We start from the raw sequence: 24,726 nt of genomic DNA, 5'->3' as shown, positions 1-24,726 counted from the left end.
ACATCAGTGGCTATTAGCCAGGATTGGCAGGGATAGTGTCCTTAGTCTCTGTTTCCCAGAAGCTGGGAATGGGTGACGGGGGATGGATCACTTGATGATTACCTGTTCTGTTTATTCCCTCTGAAGAACCTGGTATTAGCCACTGTCGGAAGACAGGATATTGGGCTAAATGGACTTGTGGTCTGACCCAGTATAGCCATTCTTATGTTAGAGAAGTGCCAGTGTTAATCAGATTTATTGTAAATGGAAGTCAAACCATTTCTTGAGCAGACATTGAGGGTATCAGTAATGTGAGCAGTTTATGAAAACAAGCATCTCATTCCCATCTTGTTTGCATTTCTGTTTATTTTACAACATATCATTCACACAAAGAAAACAAGATACTGAGCTAAACATGTCTAACAATTAAAAAAGTAAACATTTCTTGTGATGATGTACATTAAATTACACTTTTAATAACAAGTGTTACATTTATATTTTTATATAATACATGGATTGGTTATACAGCGACTGATTGGCAGTATAAAAATGTTCCCAAATCATAAGTCTAACACAACAAAGCCCCTGTATCTCCCTAGTCCACTAGCACTGTATTTCTCTTTATAATTAGGGATGGACCCAAATCAAGACTGTGCAGCTGAATAACCCCAACAGGTGGGAATCCTCATTCTGGATCCAAGCTTTGCAGCTGGTGCCTGTTTCAAGAGGCTGAATAAAATCCCTGGAACTGAATCCCCTTTAAACTTTGGAAAACTATGGATCTGGATAGGGCCCATCTCTGCTTGCTCTTGACATCAATGTATTTTCTACTTAAACTATAAAGAAGATTCTCTCCAGAGTTCCAAGAGAAGGTGATGGTTCTAAGTGAAATAGCTCCCAATACAATTCTTGAAAACCTCATCCACATTAGTTTCCTCCAGGGGATTGTTGAAAGGAGAGAATCAGGCAGAGGCCAATAACATTTTCTCTTGTTTATATGAATTGGTAGTAGGATCCATGTATTATATAAAATACAAAAATAAGAGAAACTGAAAGGAAATTAGTACAGCCCAGGATTCTGGTGGTTATCAAATCACATGAGTGAAATTTGTGACACTAGACCCTTCTGATGTATTTTATCTCCTAATTCAGTTTCCTATATATTATTCTATATATAATATATAGTTTCCAAAGATGCATATATGCTCCTTTACAGGTTAAATAAAAACAAGTCTCACTGAATAAGAAAATAAGGGAAGGAAATAAAGTTCTTATTTTTGAGCTGTATTTTTTCCAGGTAAAAATGGGCATGACATACATTCAATAGCAAACCACTGGGAGTCTGGAAGAAATTGATAGCTCTGTATTCCTGAAGGGCAACCCTGTAAATAGTGAGTAATGGTTGTGAACTGATGTTTTGCAGGCCTTTGAACTAGGAAAGGTAGGGTTGTAATTAGTTCTCGTGTGTAGTGCCCTTAAAAGGTCCATTTTCTAGTTCTCATTATGAATCTCTTTAAAACTGGATGCTTTCTATGTATCATAGCCCAGTTTCAGACAGTGCATTGGTGGGTGTTCAGAAGTCAACTTGCGACATTTTCTATATTGAGTAGTTCAAAGTGAAAGGGATGTAGTGTGTGAGCATTTAGCACTATTTGGATGGAAATGCCTCTTTTTAGTGGGACAGCTCTCCATGGGATGGTTAGTGTAATAAGCAGAAAGGAAGTTTAGAAAAAGGCTATATTTGTAAGAGGAAAATGTACGGTACTACGTTACATCTATGGGCATATGCAATGCTATATATCTAGTAAACCCTGCTATTGAACAACCGACTACTTTACAAGGCATCATCCACTGATGGCTGCTGTGGGTTCAAGAGAACTGTCATTCAGCTCTTAGTTAAAACCACTGCCTAGATCTTCAAAATGTAAAACATGTACTAAAGGCTTCTCTAGGAGATGAAAAATAACATACCATTATATGACAAAGTTCACATGTTCAGTAAGATATTACTCAGTACAGGGATGTCAGAATTCAGCCCTACACACTTCTTAGCGAGAGGTTGTGGCATTAGGAAAACAAGATTTTTCATACTTAATTTGTAAATCATGATACTGTAGCGGCCAGTACAGGCAGTTTTTCTACTCTATTAAAGAGCACTATCACCAAGGCTAGTCAGCATATCACAAACTCAACTTCATGGGTGAAATCCTGGCCCCACTGAAGTCAATGGGAGTTTGGCCATTGTCTTACTGGGGCCAGGATTTCACCCCAGGTGTTTGCCACAAAACCTAAATCCGTAATGTATTTGTCTCTACTTAGTCTATAAGAGTCTGCTATGACTAATATACTTTGGTATCAAGGGATGAGTGTCTGCTCTACCTGACTCTCCTTTCTTGTTCTAGTGAACAGAGATACCCCACACCTGCTTTTTGCTTCAAAATAGTTTTTTAATGAAATAAGAGAATAAAACAAAATATGCTAGCATAAAACAGGAAATTTAATGGCTAAACAAAAAGTCCCGCCATACAACTTATAATACAAAAAGATTTTTCTGGTTATCTAAAGATAATTTCGCCATAGCAAATGGGAAGATGTACAATCTAATGAGCAGGGCAGAGGCTGGGATGTGTGTGTCAGCTGGCTATACTGAGTACATGGTTCAGTGCTTTCCTTCTACTGAGGACTGAAGCATATGAACCTTGAGCAGTTTACCTGAATGCAGGCAAGTCGTTAACTTTTCAACATTTTTTTTAAGTGATATGAAGTATGCACTACGGTTTTACATAAATTCAACTTTGATCCACAAAGATATGATTAGTGAATTGATGTACAATGTAATTAATCCAACCTGATTTATCCTATGAAGTGTTTCACCCAAATAAAAAACTTCTGCATGAAGTGAAAAAAATTTACTTGTTCTTTCTGCATTGTGCACCTCAGTGAGGCACTAGTATCCACAAGATTAATAACGGCACCAAAATACATATTTTACAGAGAATTGTTTCTTTGTGAAATTAAGGCCATATTTCAGAATGTTCTGAATGGAAGTAAAAATAAAAATCCCCAATAATGCTTGCTCCTTACATATGGACGGACACAAGTTACCTTTAGTACAACTGTTGGAACTGGGCATGCATTTTGATATTGAATTAAAAAAAAAAATACTTCCACACTTTGAGTTATGTTAACTGTTTCAGTGCTGTTTGAACAGATACATATTAGCTTCAGTGAGACTTAATTCAGGAAGTTTCCCACTGAAAAAAAAAAATCTATGCAAACATCAGCCTTTGCCACATACAGTATATCAGCCAACGCTGAAGGTGCACATTTCCATCATGTACCCGGTTCTGTCTTTTACCACTGAAAGGGCCAACTAAAACCCATTTTTTTTAATCCTTATGACAATGTTAGGTTATTTGTATATACAGCCAGGAAGTTGGATTTTACCTCCTATCTTGTAACCCTACAATCTTGTTAGCTTTCCATGTTATTGAATGTCACTGTCATTACAGTCAGGAAAGTGATTTTATTTGTTCTTTCACTGATTCCAAACAAGATTTACAGTTTTTAAAGTCAAATGTTATTCATTCTTCTACACTCAACCTGGGATGGTGGGGGAGGAGGTAGGAAATCAAGCCTCTTGGATCATTACCAGGAGTGAAGATTCTGTCATCAGTACTTGACTGATAATTTTATTGCTATCATGTGAAGGCAAAATAGACTCCAATTTCCTCTCCAATAATTGTAAGGGCTCAGCATAGCTTACAGGTAGCAAACATTTTTGTGAGTGGAGACATGCCAAAAAGTGCCATATTAAATTCACTTTTCTGTTTATACTGCATTGAAGACCTTGTTTGGAAAACAGTATAAATCAATCCGTAGGCATGATTTAAATTAAAGGATTGGAATTTAAATGAGAAATTTGGACAAAACTGATACCAGTAACAATGTTGGCTGTGAGCACAGTACTCCAAGTACTACAATAATGTATTTAATTGTATACAATTGTCACCTCCAGTTTATTACATAACTTAGTTCAAGTTCGTTAATTTACTTGCCAGTGACATCTCAATGCTGAAATTAGTACTTCCACTGGATAGGAACACTGGTCTTTATTCAGATAAATATTAATAGCACTAAGCTGATTATGGAAAGTATGCCAAAATTCGGTTTCATTTGAAGAACCCTCTTATTTCGATTCCACTCTGTAACAACATCTAGACAAAACACTGTTCTTCCAGGTAAGTTTATAAACCATTCTAACAAGAGGAACTTAACTCTTTATTCAGCTCTGTTCTTAGAAAAAAGAATCTACATCACCAAATTGCAGGCCTTTAGCTGCCTAAGGATAGTGACTACATTTTGATCTCTATTTCAAACAGCTGACCTCTCTTCAAAATGTCTCATTTGGCACAGGGTAAATGTTAAACTTGTACTACATGTAAAAATCTTCTGAAAATATGCTTGAAAATGAAGCAGGATGTGAGTATCAAACTTTATTGTACAGAGCTGATAAGATATTACATTACTTAAAGTTAAAATCAAAACAGGGCTAATGTCCCTGGAACATTTTATAACATGGGGAAACTTAATGCACAACTAACCTCTTGTCCAGCAACAATATTTATCTGTGAGACCTTCTTATAGACATGTTAAATATAATTTAAAAATATTTCCATCAGTTTAAGCAATAGTTTAATTTTTCATGAAATAAGTATTTCTATAAACATTTATGTTCAATCAAAAAAATGTCACAACTGCTTTTGCACTTCTTTAACTTAGAGATATAAAACAAGACAATCCTGTTTCCAGACAGACTCAGGAATAATCATCAGAAAAGTTTACCTCATGAGTAAAGTCTATTATCTTGCATTTTTAATATTTTGTCCTTTAAAAAAAGATACAGCAACTTAGGGTTCCCTAATAAAGTGTCAAAAGCAAATAAACTTTTCCATGGTGTTTGTTTCTCCTGTGCAAAGAGAGTTTTTTGATTTGATGCTTCCAGTTTTGTGCCAAGACCAATGCTTAAACCTTGGCCCAATGTTTCATGTGAAAATATTTCTACCAACTACGCTGAAAAAAAGATACCACGCTTTTATTGCACAGGAGTAATAGATAGAATGTCAAAACTAAGCAAGGTTTCAAAACTACTTATTTCTCCCCCCCCCCCCCAAAAAAAAATAATATAGCCTTCCCTTTGTTCTAATGGAGAGAATCATTTCTCCAGTTCTGAAAATAAAACAGAATAAGAAGGGAACTAGAAGATTTCACTTTAAATTCCAGTTCAGGTGCGACACACAAGAATTAAACAGTGCTGCCACTCAGCATCTGGAAGACCTGCGCTCCTTGAATTTGTGCAGGAAACTAATTGCCAAAATCAAACACACAGAATATTCGCAGGGAAGACTATAAACACTTGTGCTATGCCAGAGAGAGCACAAGACTATTTTGGCTATGACTTAAGACTTACAATGAATGGGAAATGCTTCTCTGCAGGATGCAAACACCACTGTAAACTTGAGATGATCCCATGGCATGAGTATAAAGCCTGGCATTATACTGTGCTTTCTTTGACAAGATTTATGCCTCAGTACTTTATGCTACCCTCCTTCTTTCCCAAAAAGAAAACATCTGTTTTATGCAAGATAAAAATAATTGTAGTTATAATTAGTTCACATATTGAACATTTAGTTCTGAATTATTATTATCCATCTTAACATCTAAGCATATAAAATAAAGTGTAAAAGGATGAAGGTATTAGAACATGACTTTCAGGAAGGCAGGTGGGAAATAAGTATTCAACATAAAATTGGATTCTTTAAATAACCTCCCTTTGGAAAGGGTCACACCAGAATGAGTAAAGACACTGAAGGATTTCACTTCAACGCCTGCACTCCTGTCTTTTGTCCTTTCCCCAAGAGGAGACCCCCCTGGGGAAATCCTCCAGGGTTTCAGTTGCTTTGTTCTTTGTGCTCTTGTGCCTGGGGTCTGGCTGGAACTATGTACTGCTCTCTTTGGGTGGCTGGGATGGTGGAGGCTGCTGTGGTGGCTGTGTGCTCGTGGCCGTTTTGATAGAGTTCAGGGTTTTGCTAAACCAAGAGTTTTTAGCAGCTTGGATTTCATTCATAAGGGTTCCTCTCTGGTGCTCCAGCTCCTAAGGAAGTAGAATAATCGGAGTTGATCAGAAAATCATTGATTACAGAGAGGCATCTTCAAATTCAATCCCTGTAACTCAGGTCTTTCCTTCTACAGTCATGGGGGTGGGGATTGGAGGGGAGAGGCAGTAGAACTACAGACGATAGTACTACAAATTAGAGCCCTTTTTCTTTGAAGACTGGAAGGGAAGAGTGAAAAGGAACATCCCAGTTTCCTGGGAATTCACAAAATCAGCTAAGTCCAATTAGATTGGCATAGAATAAACCCTCAGAGGTGATGTGTGGGTGTAGCAATGGTACAGACAAGCATATGCACACAAGATTTAATCCATATGGTGCTTTGATGGCTTGGCAGCTGTGTGTAGAGATGTCTAGAAGTAGAACAATGGTATGAAAGAAAGGGTGTATCTTGAGCTGCCACTGAACCAAGAGAGGAATGGTAGTGTCTGAGGAGTGGGGGGCTGCCTTGCTTGGATGAAACTCCTTGCCAGAGGTACTGATGGATGCCGCAAGGGATACTACTATCCATGATGGAGGTTGTGACTTGTGGTGAGAGCAACTCCACAAGCTTAGCAGAAGAGGAGAGGGTATGTCAAGAACAAAAGGGTAGACAACAGACAATCGTATGCCAGACAGGGCTGGGGTAAGTTAGGGCCACAAATGAGAGCTATTTTTTGGACATAGCACTATGTTACTAAAAGGCTGGATTGTGTTTTATAGTTTCTATCATGGATTGGGAATGGTGTACAGTTACATTTCCCCCCAGCAGATCTACAGGAGGCACTGAGTTTCATACCCTTTCCAGAGCTACCTACCATGTAGGTTAAACGCGGCCATTGTGCCACCCTTTAAGAGGGTGCAGTATGCATTCTTCTGCAGTTGTCTTAGCCTCCTTTGGCTTGGCTAGCCTTGTAGGGAGTGCAAGGATGATTGTATTCAGCTTCGGTGCAGGAATGAAAGGAAGAGGAGACGCCTTACAATTTGGCTATGTCTACACAGCGTACCTTACAGTGGCACAGCTGTGCCGCTACAGTTATGCCTGTGTAAGGCCTCCTGTGTAGCCACTCTTTGCTGGCAGGACAGAGCTCTCCTGCCGGCAAAATAAAACCACCACCAATGAGCAGCAGTAGCTTTGTCCACACTGACACTTTTTGTTGTTAAAACTTTTGTCGGAGTGTGTGTGTGTGTGTGTGTGTTTTTTCACACCCCTGACCGACAGAAGTTTTACCAACGGAAGTACTAGTGTAGACATAGCCCTTAGTGTCGCTGCATAAAAGCACAGTAGCATTCTAGCAACATCTACACTACAGAACCAAAGTCAAGGAGACAGTCACATTGCAACTAAATTCCCCATGAGGTAGATAGGGCTTAATACAATCAGTTTTTTCAGTAGTAGGATACTTGTACATATACCTGAATTTTGCACTTTGCTTCCACAAGCTGCAATTTGGTCTGTGCCAGTTCCAGCTCCATCTCCCTCAGCTGCTTCTTGAGTGCATCCTTCTCATCATCTCTTTCTGTTCCCTGGGTCTCTCTGCTTATAGCAGGCAGCTTCAATGCTCCTTCCTTACTGAAAATCTCACTGCAGTGTTTGCAAGCCATCACTTTACCCTGGGAACAGCCAGAGAATCCATTTTTAGCCATGTTACAGATGTCCTGTTTCCTGGAAGAGCTGCTCTTATGTTAGATTTGCTTTTTGTGGTAATGGTAGAGCCACTAAGTGTGTGAGATTGTCACATGCAGTCTTACCTCAAATGATTTTAGAAATTCATGAACAGATATAGGCGCATGCACCAGGATAAGAATTCCTAATACTTCAAGCATATTTTCAACACATCTAGACTTTGGAAGTCACATTTACCCTCTTGTTGTCAAGACTTGTGATATTTTTGCAGTACTGCATTAATGTTAGCATATTTGTTGATAAAGTAGATTGCAGGATTTTTTCTCTGGCTAAACCTGCTGCTTTAAAAAAAGAATACCTTTGATCAAATATTAAGGTTAATATGGCTTTTGGCAAAGGAAATATTACAACCATGTGATATTGCTTAGAAACCCACTCCCACCCAGGTTTTCCTTACTCGTCACAAGCAAGCACTCCATGCTGGATGCAATGGCTGCTACCTTTCTATTAATACCAGCATGTAATAGTGATATTATCTTACAGAATGCTCCTAGTGTCAAGAACACTTGACAACAGCAAGTTCCACATTGGGTTGGCTTGAAGAGGTGCTTACAAATTGACTAACAATTTGTTCCAGTAACTCTTCAGGTATCGAAGTTAAGCTGGCTGGTCTATAATTCCCTGAGTCCTTTTTGTTCCCCTAGTTAAAGATCAGTATTATGTTTGCCTTTCTCCAATCTTCTGGGGCCTCACCTGTCTTCCATAAGTTCTCGAAGATGGTTGCTTCAGCTATTTCCTTAACTACTCTAGAATGAATTTCATCAAGCCCTGCTGACTTGAACACATCTAATTTATCTAAATATTCTTTAAACTTTTCTTTCCCTATTTTGGCTTGCATTCCTTCCTTCTTGTTGTTGTTAATATTGGGTTGAATATCTGGTCACCATTAACAATAGCCAGTGTTTGCTAATGTAATCCTGCTGACTTTGCTCTCAGACCACTTAGCAGGAGTAAACAAGCAAAAAAATGTACTGAAATACTTTAAGAAACTAGTTGAATGTCAGTCAGTCTTTATTTTCGTGAAACCGTAATTTTAGAACAGTAAGTAGAGTGCCTGGCATTCTCAGTTCAGAAATGTCTTTTTTTGTCTAAGAGGGAAGATATGTACACCTCTACCTCAATATAAAGCTGTCCTTGGGAACCAAAAAATCTTACCGCGTTATAGGTAAAACTGCGTTATATTGAACTTGCTTTGATCCACCGGAGTGCGCAGCCCCGCCCTCCCGGAGCACTGCTTTACCGCGTTATAGCCGAATTTGTGTTATATCGGGTAGCACTATATCGAGGTAGCGGTGTATGTTGCTAAACTGCCAACTACTTGTAAAGCATGTGTAAACCCTTGGTTTAATGTTTCAGAAATAGTAGGCAGTAAAATTTATAATCCTAGCAAAAGGCAGACATTTGCCATTGGATAGCAACAGATTATATACTTCAGAAAGTTTGAGAACTACAGAAACAGAGGGAGGGATTCCTTGTATGTTGCTATGGCAGCATACAGGTGCTGTGAAGTCCCTTATTGGGGAAAATTCTCCTAGTGAGGAGACTATGTAGGACAACCAGAGACAGCTCTATGCAGATCTCACAAGGCCTTGGTGTTCAGGACAGGAGGGGGATGGAAAGTCTGGGGCAGACCAGGCCAGCCCACCATAATTAAGAGCAGCTCCCTGTCCTGCCCAGAATCCATCAGGTCCAAAGCAACCTTTGCTCTCTCTGTCCCGGGCTGTGCCTGTGTGCACTGTGCAAAACAGAGATGCAGTTCAAAAGCTCCCCCAAAGGGCTCCCTTTCTCATCTTATTAGAACTTATAAAGACTTATCCCTCCATGCTTCCTGCCAAATTCATACATTTCTGCGGGGAAAAATATAGGGACTCTGTGCACTCCAGTTTGGAAGCTCCAGCATACCTGATATCCAAAACAGCATGGTGAAGGGACATGTATTCTACAATTGTTTCCATCCTGTGAAACATCTGAGAGGGTATTTTAGACCATCTTCCTGGCTCACAAGGCTGCTACTATATGGCTGCAGTTCAAATCCTTTCAGTATCTTACTGCCAGGATCTATGAATATTTGAGTTAATGACACTTCACATACAGAGGCCTCATTCTCACCTTCACAACCTCCAGTTCCTCCTTACTTGCTGTCTGTTGTTTCTCGAGCCTGGTACTCAGCTGGGAACAAATCTGGAAGAGAGAAAACAACCCCTTTGATAAAGTTTATAAAAAAAAAAAAATCTTGTAGTACAATTCAGCAGTAATTTATTACAGCGTCACCGAAGTCATACACAGTTATTTCTTCAAAATGAATCTATTATTGGTAGCAAGGCTGACAAAAAAGGTCTAAATGGTAGTATTCAAGATGCAACTTTAACACTGAGATTGATTTGACTAATTTCATGGGGAGCTGGCCTACATCCTTAGCCAGGAGCAGGGCAAAAGAGGCAGTTGCACTTAGTAGGTTGGGAATGGCTTGATAAGGGGGTATTCTTCTCTACAGCAGTGGTCTCCAAACTTTTTTGATTGCGCACCCCTATCAGTAAAAATTTTTTTGAGCATGCACCCCCCGCCGCGCCGGCTCTACGATTTTTGCCAAAGCAAAAAAAAAAAAGGGCGGCTCGGACTCCCACCCGAACTGACGAAGCAAAAAAAAAAAAAAAAAAGAAAAGCGCTCCTGCCGCACACCCCAAGGATCCTCTTGTGCACCCCAGTTTGAAGACCACTGCTCTACAGAAAGTGGCAGATTCCACTTGGACAACTCCAGAAAAAATATAACTGTCTACAATTCATGCTCTCAGAAAGCCTGAAATGAGACATGCCCTGGTCAAAAGTATTGGGACTAGAATGCTGAACAGCCAGCTTGCCTGAGATGGGGAGTAGGAAGACGTTAAAAACACTTTACAAATAACTATATGAAACAGGAGTTTCTCTATAAATGTTACTTGTTTATATTCCGCAATAATGGCAGTGGTTTTCTTTATTTCAGATTCCGCCTTCTCTAGTTGTTTCCTGAAGATTTCCTTCAGCTGGAAAGTTCAAGGAGAGAAATCATATTAGTGGGTGGGCTTTGAGGAATTTTCCAACATGTGAGTGATGACATCACTCTTGAACATACTTTGCATCTATAGCTCTTTATTACCAATTCCCACTACTTGATAAAGCCTAGCATTCAAAAGCCTTGTTATAGCCTCTGTTTTACTCAATGTGCAGTTATCTTTTAGTAGTAGTATGACTGTATTCTCAGCAATATGAACAGCCATTTAAAAACGGGGACAAATACTGCATATCTTTGGTTGGGAAATTCTGCTCTAGAGTATGGGGACCATCTTTGATTATGACTGAATACAAACAAGCCCACTACACTGCCAAATGTTGTTTAGTGTTTGGGTTCCCCAGATCCATACTCAAATATAATTTTTTCCTGGGTGAAAGGGAAGGAGGAGCATGCCAGGATTATCACAATGACCTCTCCAGCCCAAATGGCTCAGAATTGCAGTATTGACCAGTGCATTAAAATACCATTAAATCCCATCTTGCCATTCAGCACCATAAAGAACACAGACCTTTCAACAGAAGTGAAGGTTTCTCTTGCCAGAGGTGGTAAAGCTCTAGCGACTCATGGAGAGAGCCTGGGACTCTCCAGTTCAGAGAAACAGAACTATGAAGGATTTTTTTGGGAGGGGGGGAGCGGGGGGAGACCGATAACCTTTTGTTAATGCAATGAAACAAATAAGTCTCATTGCTCCAGCTTCTGCTTACAGACAGGTAGCAAAGAAATCCTCAAGGATGATGAGAGGGGTTTTTGCTATTGAAACACACTTATATGTAGGTCATTGTTCAGGATTTAAAATAGCTAAACGTTTAAAAAAAAAATTTGTAAACCAGTATCAGGTGAGACCCAGTTGGGAAAAATATCATTTCCATTCTGTCCTTGGGCTTAGGGCCTGGAAGCACTTAACAGCTCATAGCTTTAACTTGCTGATCCAGTATGGCAAATTCTATGTAACAGCCATGCCTCCAGCTACTTTTGTAGGTTCTGAAGAGGGTCTGATTAGGCCTCTGTGGCTGTGGGTGTTTTACATAGTGGCAGTAAAAAGGATGTTGGGAGACAGGATTAAAGTTGGAAAACGGGACCCTCAGAGCTCCAGTAAGAACACAAAAGATGCTCAGAAATAGAGAATATTAATTTTTTTCTCTTTATGTGGATTTTTTATTTTCACTCTGACTTAAAGAATGAATGTTTTGAGGGGCACAAACAAATGTTTGATACTCCCTCAAATTCTTGTGGTTTGTTGTTTGGTTAGGTGGAAACGCTTAAACAAGTCTTACCTGGGCAGTTTCTTCTTCTTGCTTCCGCTTTTCTTCCTCAGTCTCCACTAGTTTCTGTTTAGTCAGGAGAAGCTCTTTGTTCAGAACATCTGCCTTATCTTCAGCCTGACAATCAGAAGGGATGAGCTAAAAAAACTTGATGCAACTCTTCCTCCTATGTTCTCCCATGCTCCCTTTTTGCAGGAGAAACATGTTTTTTTTTTCTAGTAACTACTTGCTTGGTTATTGCATTATGTTTCAGCTGCTGTGCAAAGGCCACATGACTATTTGATATTCTAACGGAGAATGTGCTGGGCCATATTAAGAGCAATTAAGGATCCTGGTCATGTGTGAGACTCCTGGCTTATATTAGGAGATGTGTAACTCTGATGTAAATAAAAGGAAGACTATGTATCAGAAGGGAGGCAGCATGGTATAGTGGGCTAGGTTCTCAACCAAGCTCCTGTGTGACCTGAGGCAAGTGGCTTGATCTTTCTGTGCTTTGGTTACCACATCTGTAAAATGGGGAAGATATCTATATCACAGGAGAGTTGAGAGTTTGTGTGGCACTTTACACTTTTCAATACTTAGTGTGTAGGCCAATATAAGAGGCAGAAGAGCATTATCTACCATTGTAAAAACACTGCAAAAATATTTTCTGGAGAAGCCAGATAATACATGTTGGTCAGGATGTGTGAATTTGCTCCCCCATTTGAAGAGGTAGGCATGACGATGAGATGTTCAAGAGTACCAGAAGTGTCTTGGTATGGTGGGGGTACCTTGCTGGCCTAACTGATTACAATGAAAAAGAGGTTTTGTCAGTGTTAAGTATACTCACTGGCTAGCTAACTTCCCCATTTCATGGATAAATATTGCATCGCAGCACTCACTCTGTTTGATAAGCAGGTTGATGGAACAGGCAATGGTTATAGCCAGAAAATAACTCACTGGCTGCAAAATCATGGGAAAAAGCACTGCAAAATGATTGATTACCTAATGCAGACATTGTGCGTGTGACCTGCACCATGTTTTCCCACCATCACTGGCACTATGGCTTGCTTCTTTGCCATGCTGCCATTGGTTATTAGTAGAGGATGGGTGAAATCCTGGCTCCACTGAAGTCAATGGGAGTTTTGCCCGTGACTTCAGTGGGGCCAGGATGTTACTCAAGCTGCTTTGAGACAGGAAGAATATCCCTACTTTTAGGCTTTACATCTACAAGAATAACCAAGATGCAGTGGGGAACCCCCAGGATTTCCCCACACCCCCTGAACACTAACTCATCTCACTGTGTTTGGGGGAGGGGGAAATCCTGTGTGTGTGTGGGGGGGGGAGATGAAGCAAGTCTTTTAGCAAGGATATGAATAAGAGGAAGGTGGGAGGATCAGTAGGTCATTCCACACATAGTGGCAGTATGGAAGGGGGCACAAAGAAGAGAATAGTGAAAGGAAGGGGATAGTGATGCTAGCATCTGATGGAGCAAAGGATGTAGGGGGACCTGCCACCTTTAAAAAGAAAAAAACCAAAAACCTCTTTTAGATCCTAGACCAGTAACATAATACGTGGTTCAACATAACCATTAAAAACACCTGGAAGAACTATCTGAATATTAGTTCCTCTTTCTGTTTGCTCAGTCCCAGGTCCTCATCTGCCTAGCACCATCATAAGTGTCATTAACTCTTGTGGGGAAGGAAAACAGCAGTTGCACATAGAGAGGCAAAGCTATTGCCCCAGCAGGGGTGAACTGCAGGTAACAGAGCCACTTCAATTGCCTACATAGAAGACAGCTAAAACATGAGAGCAGGAATGGGCAGAAAATAAGTAGCTGTGGAGCTAGCAAGTGTTACAATTTGGCATGTATTTCAACTGCTGCTGGGGAGAATACATCTCCTAGCATCCCACAAGGTTTTATCGTCTACTCGTAACCTCCAGAGACATTGCCCTTATCCTTTGCCTCTTGTGCATCTCCCCCACCAGCATGGCTCAGTCTCTTAGTTATAACTGAGCCCAAAACAGCAGACACTGACTTTCAAGACGTAGAGTAACTGCAGGGTTGTGGCATGGACTGTATTTCTTTATGTAAGTTGGGAACAGTCAAAGCACAGTCATGTACAGCTGGATTCAGATACTCTTACTCATACTGAGGAGCACCTTGCCCCACAACAGCACCTACTGGCTTCAGTTTGAGTAAGATGCTATTCACTGAAATAAGAGTGCAGAATCTGTCCTGTTAATTATTTAATACAGTAATAATTACTAACAGTTCACCTCTAAAGAATGTAGCAGAATACACTGTGAAGCTCTGAAGTGCACTGCATTATTGCAAAGAGATAGACAACACCCCAGTTGTGTGTATAACCTTCCCAAAGTCAACCTAATCATGTGAACAGCTCCCCCAGCACTTGTCGTCTGTGCCAAAGCTTAGGTTTTGTAGGAAGCAGATTACTGATGGAAATACTAAACATCTGAACATTTGCTGCTAGCACCCCTCAGCTTTCTTGGGAGTGCTGTCTGCTACCTTGGTAACTAGAGCTAGGATTAGATGGTTTTGGAAGAGTAGTGGAATGTGTGAGGTGAGAGACATACTGGATGACATTATAGCAAATTAAAGTTTTGGAGAGTATGGCATACATTTTTCAAGTTAGTAGCTATATTCTGATATTTGCATGAGAGATTATGGCCTACATTTTCCAAAACAGACTGCAATAGCACAGGTAATTTGGTGTCCACTGGTGCCAATATTTGTGCCTACAACTGCATCCATTAGATACTTAACTTCTTGACTGCAGTTACAATTCAGGTAGTTAGGCATCTCAATGGGAGCAGATAAAGGCACTAATAATAATGCCTTCAATTTTGCACTCATACAATTGTGAATGCAAAATGCTGCCATTGCCCTCCCCACCACCTAACTTTAGGAGTTCAGGCTCAGGCCTGGCCACAAATCAGTGCCTGTGTTACCTGGTCCAAGTCATTTCGGAGGGCTATTTTGCTCGTTACAAGTTCATGGGCAAGGTCATCATTCTCCTGTTCCAGCCGCATGCTGGCTTCCTGGAGCCTGCGGTTCTCCCTCTGCAGAAAGAGAGGAACAAACAGGAGAATAAGTTAATTCTTATCAATTTTAAAATGAAAGAACAAAGAGACAAGTGAATATTTTGTGGGTGTGTACGAGAATGAGAAACAGTGTAAAAACCAAGAAGACATGAGTGCACAGTTAAGGCAGGATTGCTGCTGTGGGAAACAACATTGAATTAAGCCAGCAGATGCAGTATCCCATCTGACAGGGCCTGTTTAGAAAAACTGAAACAGTGCTATGGAAATGTAACTTGAAGGGCAGTGATTCCAATTCCATCCCTGTGCTGCTCTTTACAAACATATTTATGTTCAGGCCCAAATGACACACTGATTGTAGGTTTCCCTGAGTTCAAAAGCACCCTTCTTACAACAAAAATACTCTGCTTCTACATGGTGATCATTAAGGAAAATTGGTTAGATAATAAAATCCCACACAAAACACAGTGGTAATGAACAAGAGCCATTTTTAAGAGATGCTCTTAATAGTCTATTCAAGTCCAAAATATAATCTGTCCTGCCCCAATTTACCAAATATTGATTTCAAATCTTCCATAGGAATATTATGTTCTAAAAATGATGTAGAATCAACTGTCCTTCCTCTGCTGGGTCTCAAAACAGGGCAGCCTAGTAATGAACCTTTCTACAGCTCTGTTGAACTGTTTTCTCCAAAATCTGTGCCAGTAGTTTCTAGTGTGTATTCAAATGACATCTGCCAAGAAAGAGTGCAAATGGCCAGATGGCCTCTCTTTTTGAAATGTATATAGATTCCAGAACAGTGATGCAGATCAACTCAGAAATGAAAAAAATATTCAGTGTATAGAAGACTATGGCCTGATTCTCCCCTGCCTTGCACCTTGTGTAGTCACCTATTCCTGTGCAAAGTGGTTGTAAAACACTACCAAACCAGTGTACATAAATTAGGGGAGAAGGGAGAGAGGAATAACTAATGCATTTTTTTATCATTGGAATGATGTTTCTTGTCCAAGGGCTGTAAGGCAGAAACATTTGTTAAAGATGTCTCAGGGTGAGCAGACAGGCTGCCAAGCATGCTCTGAGAGTCCCCATCAAGCAGTTGGCTTGAGAAGAATGGGCTAAATATGGGGATCTTAATCAAATGAATTTGCAAAGAGCCGCAGATTTGCTTGCCTGAGCCCTTGCTTAATGGCCACTAGTCTTTCATACCAAAGAAGGGATGGGGGAAATCTATGAGCTATGTAAAATAAAGACAAAATTTCAAGTTTTTATGAAGAACTTCCTTATGATTGAAGAATGGAATTCTCCACATGATAACATTTTACAAAGACCATCTCTTCACTTGAGGACAGATGTCAATTTTTTCCTTTGAACAAAAATAAAATGAAATATATTACAGCCTCTAAGATAGCAAGATACTACCTCTGTAATAAACTTTCATGAGTTACTCAACCACTACATTGCTTCAAAACAAAGACTCCCTGAACCCACTGCATAAACATATGACTCAGCTTTCTTAATTTTCCTCCTACTCCGCAACTATGTTCCTAACAATCTTAATGGAAGATATGGGTAAGGTATTTCCTCTTTAAATCCCACCAGAGAAGGGTTGCCAACTCTCCAGGATTGCCCTGGAGTCTCCAGGAATTACAGATTAATCTCTAATTAAAGATTAATGTCATGATGAAACCTACAGAGATGCAGTCCTGTTTTTGCTCCAACATCCTCCTACTGCAAGAATATTTCATATGCTTGCCAAAACAAACAAGGAGAACTACTGCTCAAAAAGGATGTTTAAAAAAAGAAAGAAAAAAAACCTCTCCTGTTGTTAAACAGCTTCCTCTATGCCAGGAAGTGGAGCCTTTGCAAATACCTAGTCTTCAATGTGACCTTATTGTGCAACAGTGCCTGAAATATTGCACTGCACAGGAAGGTAGATTTGTTTCCTTTTGAAGGCATCATACATTAAACAACTACTACATGATTACTGAAATGAAAGAACCTTATTATGATTTGACACAAGTCAAGTAAACATCTTTTAAAGACAAAAACCTCTGCTGAGTTTTTAGTTAAATTACACTGTACTCTGCTATAAATATAAAATTGTTAAAACTAGTTCTTCAGGTAAGGGTAATATGTACTTGGATGTAAAACTAAATTACAATCTTCTATAGAAAGCTATCAAGTGTCTTTACTTCAATACTTTGTTCACATTATCAAAGGATTGCCAATTTCATGAGCAAAGATAGCTGCCTGACAGCAGATATAGCTGAAAAAGAGACCTAATTAACTTAAAACGTCTCACTAGGCAGAAATTACTAACATAGTTGCTGTAATGCTGATTATAGGAATACTGTTTAAAGATAAGGAAAAAATCAGCCGGATTCCTTACAGATCTGCATGAAATAACCCTGAAAGTTGGTTGGCTTTCACATTCTTTGCTATGCTTTTGCCAGAAGCATCAGTGTCTGCAAAGCAAGCAGCATAAGGTGAGGTTTCAAACGCCTGCTCTGCACTCACAGACAAGTGGGAAAGCAAGCAATGTGGTTGGAAATGCACTATCCTCCTCTTAAATAGGAATCTGCATGGCAAGTTTTAAAATGTTAGATGTGTCCTATTCATTATACCAGCCAACAGCTATTTAGTCTCTGTGATTCTACATATATTTATTTTCTAGCTGAGGATAATTTATCAAATTGCCTTTCCTTTCCCTTAGAACAAGGATGCAAAGTATGATTAGCCATGACTAGGCTTCTCCAGCCTCTCCCCACACCCTACCAATGTAGAACTGCCTGCTTTCTCAGGAGCAAGTTCTCAAATCTATTTAAATCCAAAGAAACAATTATATTAACAAAAAAGAGGAACATAATAACTAAGCTGTGCCTCTCACAAAAGGAAGTGAGCTACTTTTGCTGACTGTCAAATGTTTTGCAGAGTTTCACATAGCCTCATTTGCAGGGAGAGCAATCTTCAGATTCATTTTAAATGGAGTTTGTTAGCTACAACCAGGCTAACATCAGAACCAGAATTTTGTAACCTCGCATGAGCTGACTAGTCAGACCTGCTAGATGTTCTACAAGTGTAAACAGAGCCTCCCAATCACTCCCTGCCTTGTCTCTAAATACACAGCATTTATAAAAGTTTACTGACTGTATTAAGTATTCCCTTCTTGTTTGTATCACTGTTTCCACAAGCAGTAAAATAAAAGTTGCAGCTTTCCAAATTAGTCTCCTTCCTTTTGTTACAGGAGACAGCTGGTTACATTTGGTTAGTGTCTGGAAAAGGAGGATACTGCATTTCCAATAGAGACAAACACATTACAAACATACACAAATAAACTTACCTCCTGCAAAGTCACAGACCAACTACTGCTTTCAATCATTGGTGTCAACACAGTGAAAACAGGATATCCAGTGAATTTTAAATACCAAACAAAATCATTAGGAAATTAAAAAACAAACAAAAATTCCTGATTTGCTAATCCTACACTGGGATTTTTTCACTTTGTTTTTTTAAAGGTATGGTCTACTCCAGCTTCCACTTATTAAAACAAACATTTGATTTAAAGAAGAAAGCTGATTTGAAACTTGCAGGCAAGTCCCAACTCAGGAAGACTAAAAAGCTAATAAACTCCACCCTCTGCTATCAGGCTAGCATGAAGGATGAATATACATGATTACCAATGATGATGCAAATTTTTTTCACTGCTGCTACTAAAGCTGGGTGTGACTTTTGTCACCAACCTTGCTGAAATCTTAATTTTCACATTTTGTTGTTCCAAAAAGTGGATATTTAAACCTGAAGAGTTTCTTATTGATGGAAATGAAACGACTGATTAGAATTCACATTCCTGGATGGCAGTAGGTTGAAGTCTTCATGAGTCAATCAAAAAAAGCAGTTAATTAGGTTAATTCCAAGATGGTAAAATTGAGAAATGTAAGATGGCTAAAAAGCCACAAAGCTTTAAAGGAACAATTATCCAGGACAAAAGAGGTTTTATGGAAGGCATCACAAAGTTTTTCAATGCGCTCTCTGCTACTATGATGAACTCTTGGCTCTGGTTTTAAAGAAACATTCCTTCAACTGTCATAGTGCAGAGTTTGGGGGTTTTTTAAACAAAGAAGAAAACCACTCTAATTGTAATCAAATGTTTCTTCCCCTGCATTCAGGAATGCTAATGCAACAACTAGCACCAAAATTACTGGAATATTAATTTTTACTTATTGACACTGCAGGCATACAAAAAACTAATACATCTGGATTATACATTAATACAGATTAAAAATTGCTCCTGTATGGCAGTGGAGCCATACAGGTGTAACTGTTCCACTCACAGATCTCATTGCAGGATCAAGGGTATTGTGTGCAAAATTAGGATATCAAAGCAATTTTGGATGTGAACTTTTGTTAAGGGTCATATTCTAGCTGTAAAAATTAAAGTGAATATATTTACCTTATTGCAGCAAGATCACACTGTAGGAATAGGAAACTTTCCTAATGTATTTCATGACGGTAAATAGAGCAGTGACATTTAACATTTTTGGTCCTAATCTGCTGTGAGCTCTGTGCGAGCAGACTATTTTGCACACATAGAGCTCCCACTGAAGTCAATGGGATTCTGCATAGGTGCAGGGTCTACCTGTAGGATTCTAGCTTTTGTTTACACAACTGTACATGACATTTTTTTACAGGACCCAAGTTTTCATCACTGATACAGCCTATAAACCCATATTATATGTGAGAAGTTCTCAGAGGCTGGAAAAATCACCCAGAATATGGGGAAAATATTTGTCTGAATTATTTTGGTACTTTTCTTGGACACACAGCTCCCATTTTTTTACTGGCTTCTACTTATAACTTGTGATGTGTTTTAACTAAGAGTCAATTTATTTACTGAAGGATGGCAACTCAGCTGTGTTTCTGTTTTAGTCTATGAAAATGTCAGACGTTATTTTTGTCTGAATGTAAAAACCCAACAGTAAAGTTATTCTGCTGCAGAAATGTGCCTGTATGAATTTAGTTTTCCTAAATGAAATATTTCTAAATTGAGAAGAAAATAAAATAAACCCCAAAGTGAATTTCAGAGCCCTATTTCTGATTTGTGCGTGTGGTGAATGAAATCTGTCACAACTGACTTGCAGAAAATAAGCATGCCCAATAACGAATTCTTGCATCATACTGTACATATAGAATAGTGTCCTACATTGCTTCCACTCAGTCAGTGTATGATCTGGCTAACTGATGATTAATCAGATGATGTAAAAATCCCAATTTTAAATTATCTCAGAATTTACAGATGGTTTGAGGTTGGACAGTTCTTAGAATGTAATAATCATAAATTTACAATTCTGTCCATACCTTATAGGGATATTGTCAGTCAGTTTGGACATGCCACTCTACCATATCTGCTGAAGAATGTCATGTGGATTGTTTATATCTGTTTTAAAAAAATTCTACTGCAGAGAAATTAATCTCCATGTCCACGCTTGTTCCTCTGGAGATCTGCATTGGGGGAGAAGGAATGCTTCCTCAGCAGTCCTTTTCCCCTCACCAGAACACCTAGATGCCCCTCTGTAGGTGTACTGCCCAGAAGGGATTCCCCTGGATGTTGAGTAGGGTGGGCAGGAGAAGGAGACCAGCCATTCTGTGCATCATCATCACTTGGTGTTCATTGGATTGCTGTGGAATGTGGTTAGGAGTTAATACACCTCAGTGCTGTATAGCTCTCCCAGATCCGCTCCATGACTCCCACTGAGTAGCCACTCATGCCAACAGCAGCATGGTTTCGGCTAGAGCCATGTTGCTAGCAACAGGAAGAGAAGGCCCACTGAACAGACAGCTCCTGGCTCTGTCAGTTTAAGAGGCCCTTTCCTGCGGATCCACATGATCTGTAAAGTTGGGAGGCTTCAACCCCTCCTCACTCCGCAGTTCCCCAAGCCCTGCCCCCCCACATGGGAGGGGAGGATAATTCACAGGACAGTTTTATTCTTTAAGAACCGTAACGAGTCTGAGCAAAGTGACATACAACAAGGCTATCGGTGTACATCTAAATGATCACCCCAAAGTTGCATAGGTAGTGAAACAAATCAAAACACAGACTGAAAACAAGGAAGAGAATCAATGTGCATCTAAAAGATGAACATGCTGCACAGACCCCTGCTCCACAGAGCTCGGAAGAAATCATTAAACAAAAGCCATCCCCACTTCTGAATGGTGAACCGAAAATAATTTTTTTCTGCTAGGAAAACTCAGTCTTTAAGCCTCAACCCACATGGAGAGCATCATCCCAATGGGAGCTCCTGGAGGCATCATGCAAGGACAGCCTGGGCCCTTTGACAAGGTGCAGAGTGCTACCCTCCAGTTCTAGGGAGCCTAGCACTGGCAGTGGTGTGAATATAGTCCTTGCACTCCTGAACACAAGGGCTGCAATGGTGTCTTTTAAGGGATGAGCAGGGCTTTGGTTTCTCCCCCTTATACATCCATGCAGGCCTGCAATCATAACTGACTGACCCCTATATGCATAGTCTTCGAATGTTGATTCTCACCATTCTCATCAAGACACACTAATAAAATTAAAAATACAAAACTGGAGTTAATACACTTATCATAACAGACATGTTCTCCCATTAAGAGAGAGAACCTCTTTCCCATATATGAAACCTATCAGATAAAAAGCTTGAACTAAATGTAGCTATGCTGGTTGTGAGGGATCATTCTACTAATCAGTGCATCAACAAAAGGTTGACCTGATCCAACCCAGATAAAAGTTACACAAGGAGTTGCACGACTGCAAGCCAGAATCCTGAATTCTAGTCCTGCCTCTGACAGTGACTCACTGGGGGTGTGGCCAAGTAAGTCACTTCACCTGTTTCACGATCTGCTAAATGGGAATAATAATCTTGTTCATCCATCTCCCATGAGTGCTGTAAGGTTTAATTAGCTAATATGCTTGCACAGTGCTTTGAAGATGAACAGTACCCTACATTTTCTAAGTATTATTGTAGTTCTGTGTTAAAAGTATGAACAAACTGAAGAAAGAAAACAATCCGAATTAACAAGCAGTAAATATGGTTATTTCTAAATAGGGAAATTAACTAGCATTCTCTTGACCATGAATGCAGTCCTAGTTCTGACAGAAAATCAGATCTATGCTGGATTAGAGTTATGTTAAAAAATGTTAATTTGCAGTTTAGCCTCAGAAATCAAGAAATGCCAGGTACACTTTCAAACACAGTCTTAACTCTGCCTCTTCACGTGTATGCATTATAACAGTCTTTCACTACATGACTGTGTACTATTCCTCAGCATCATACATTGTTTTCTATAACCTTAGATACTGTACACAATTGTAGTATCTTGCAGAACTGTTTACTACTCTATGTATGCCAGACAGAATTCATTTAGAAAGTACATAGAAAATGGCACTTCTATGTTATGTATAATATTGAGTAACAGTAAAAAAGTTGCTGGCATATGCTGGCCACATAAGTTAACAGCTAAGTCACCCAATAGGCAGTTCAGTGCCTCATCTCTGAGGAAGGCATCTAAGGAAAGCTGAGCTGCTGCTGGGGAAAAGAAAGGTGTAGTAGAAGGGTCCTGAATTTTAAATGAAATACAAACCTTAGAAAGAACTTGCCCTATAAAAGTCTAAATCAACAGAATATATCATTATGATAATGATAATGAAATTCAAATATATTACAATAAAAAATATTACAAGGTGCCACATGTTTATTAGGGCTTGTAGAAAAAAAATCAACGTATTACTTTATTGTATTATCTGAGGAACAACATTTGGGCATGTAATTAAAGCTAAGAGGTTCTAGTCCAATTGAACTGAGCTAGGAGTAGGACCTGAGTGCAGAAAGGTGACTTTATGAGTACTGAGTTCATCCTCAGCAAAGTTTTACAAGATCTGTTGTGTTGGCTTATCTGTGCATTATCTGCAACATTCCTGACAAATTTTCCCTCAGTATGGCCAACATTGGTATGAGCAAAATAATGCTTTTCCAAACCCCATTCTGTAAGAGTGGCAAGCTACCTTACATGTGCAATAATATTTTTCCAAGTTTTGCCATAAACAGGGCAATTACTTTTATAAAGTAAAAAGAACCAGCCCCCCATGGTGAAATGTCAACAGCTTGAGCAAAATGTGCTTTCTAGGCCCAGATCCTACACTGAGAATTGCATGGACAAACCCCCTCCAACTGCACAGAGCCCAACTGAAGCCAACGGGGCCCTATGCAGGTGCAGGTGTCTGCATACCTGGTTTTCAATGCAGGATCTGGGCCATAATTTGTAAATTTATTCAGCACATTTTTGCCTTTTCCCCCTGTTCATAGCAGATCATGGAACTGTCAAATTTATTCATTATTTGAAATTATTCACAAATTGCTTCACTGAATGATTCCTGATCTGCCTGTGTATGCAGCATTAGAAAACAAACACAAGAAAGGATAACATCATGCATACTTATATCTGCTTGTACATAACACAGTACTGACAAGGTTTTGGATAGTCACACAGTCAGGCCCCCACCCAGCAAGATGCTCTGTGTGGCTGGAGCTACATGCATGTGGGGGCCTGCCTGCAGAGAGCGGCTTTCAGCATTGGGGCCCAATTACCCTGGAAATCAGAAATTCAGATATACTGTTGAGCTAATCCTTTTTTTGTGAACCATCAACCTATCAGACTAACAACTTGACTGCTCCACAGTAACCAAGACATTTGACTCTGAACCTGTGGCCATATGTTGTTGATCTCTTTAAGCTGTAATTGATATGCATTCAAATAAATGTAATAACTACCAACATTATTCTGCTTCACACATCATTGGGGCTTTATTTTTCTCCTGTTCATTATTATGTCTATTGCAGTAGCACCAAGGGACCCCAAGCAGGGATCAGGACCCCCTTGTACTAACAAAAATTATTAAACCTTGCTACAAACAGAGATTAATGACAAGGACCATATGTCAGTCTTGGATGAGTTCACCTTCCTAAAGTCTTTGTGGATGTGACCATGCACAGTTTTTGCTAAACAGTAAGTATTATTTCCTCCTTTTTGTGTCAGTAGTTGAGAATCACCCTCAGTCTCACAGCGTCTCATGCAGATTCCCAGTAAAAGCGCAACAGCAGGAGAGTTACCTACAAACATATAAACTGAAAGAAGAAAAATATTATATGTGGCTATTTGAGGGCTTCTCGAGTGTTCAATTTTTTTGACTGAAATATTCCTGGAAAATCAGAATGTCTCCAAGTAGCCAATGTGATCATTAAAGAAATTAGATGAATTTGACCCACCACTTTAATTCCCAATATAGTTTTCTGTACTGTATTGGCATATTCCAGTATGTGTGAAATACTGACATAGGCACCTCTTACTGACTAGTGAAATCTGATCACTAGTGCATGTGATTTAGCCAATGGAGTAGGTTTCCATATAGTGTCTCCTTTACCTTGTATCTGTCCATAGGGTCTTCCTGCTGCAGCTGACTCTCTCGCATTGTCTGATACTCTCTCTCATATTTCTTCAGCTTCTTTGTGGGCACCTGGAATA

The 24,726-nt window shown here is 39.6% G+C and overlaps 1 protein-coding gene across 8 annotated transcripts in view; it reads right to left on the bottom strand.

Annotated features, from left to right (window-relative positions):
- Positions 1-313: 313 nt before the first annotated feature.
- The window catches only part of RABGAP1L (RAB GTPase activating protein 1 like), a 544,030-nt gene continuing 519,617 nt past the window's right edge, over positions 314-24,726 (bottom strand). For 5 of the 8 annotated variants that reach the window (XM_034779149.1, XM_034779151.1, XM_034779148.1 and 2 more), the window contains 7 exons: positions 24,626-24,718; positions 15,082-15,192; positions 12,142-12,246; positions 10,755-10,838; positions 9,928-9,999; positions 7,548-7,745; positions 314-6,133 (listed from right to left, as the gene is read on the bottom strand). In XM_034779149.1, the coding sequence (XP_034635040.1) occupies positions 5,978-6,133; positions 7,548-7,745; positions 9,928-9,999; positions 10,755-10,838; positions 12,142-12,246; positions 15,082-15,192; positions 24,626-24,718 (819 nt within the window). In that variant the 3' untranslated portion in view covers positions 314-5,977. Of the gene's footprint in view, positions 6,134-7,547; positions 7,746-9,927; positions 10,000-10,754; positions 10,839-12,141; positions 12,247-15,081; positions 15,193-18,511; positions 24,330-24,625; positions 24,719-24,726 lie in introns of those variants that run through there. The other 3 variants (XM_034779152.1, XM_034779156.1, XM_034779155.1) reach the window with 2 other exon arrangements.

This window comes from Trachemys scripta, chromosome 8 (genome assembly GCF_013100865.1).
Source record: "Trachemys scripta elegans isolate TJP31775 chromosome 8, CAS_Tse_1.0, whole genome shotgun sequence".
Lineage (NCBI taxonomy): Eukaryota > Metazoa > Chordata > Testudines > Emydidae > Trachemys > Trachemys scripta.
The sequence above is the reverse complement of the archived record's forward strand: the minus strand, read 5'-3'. Positions and strand labels throughout refer to the sequence as shown.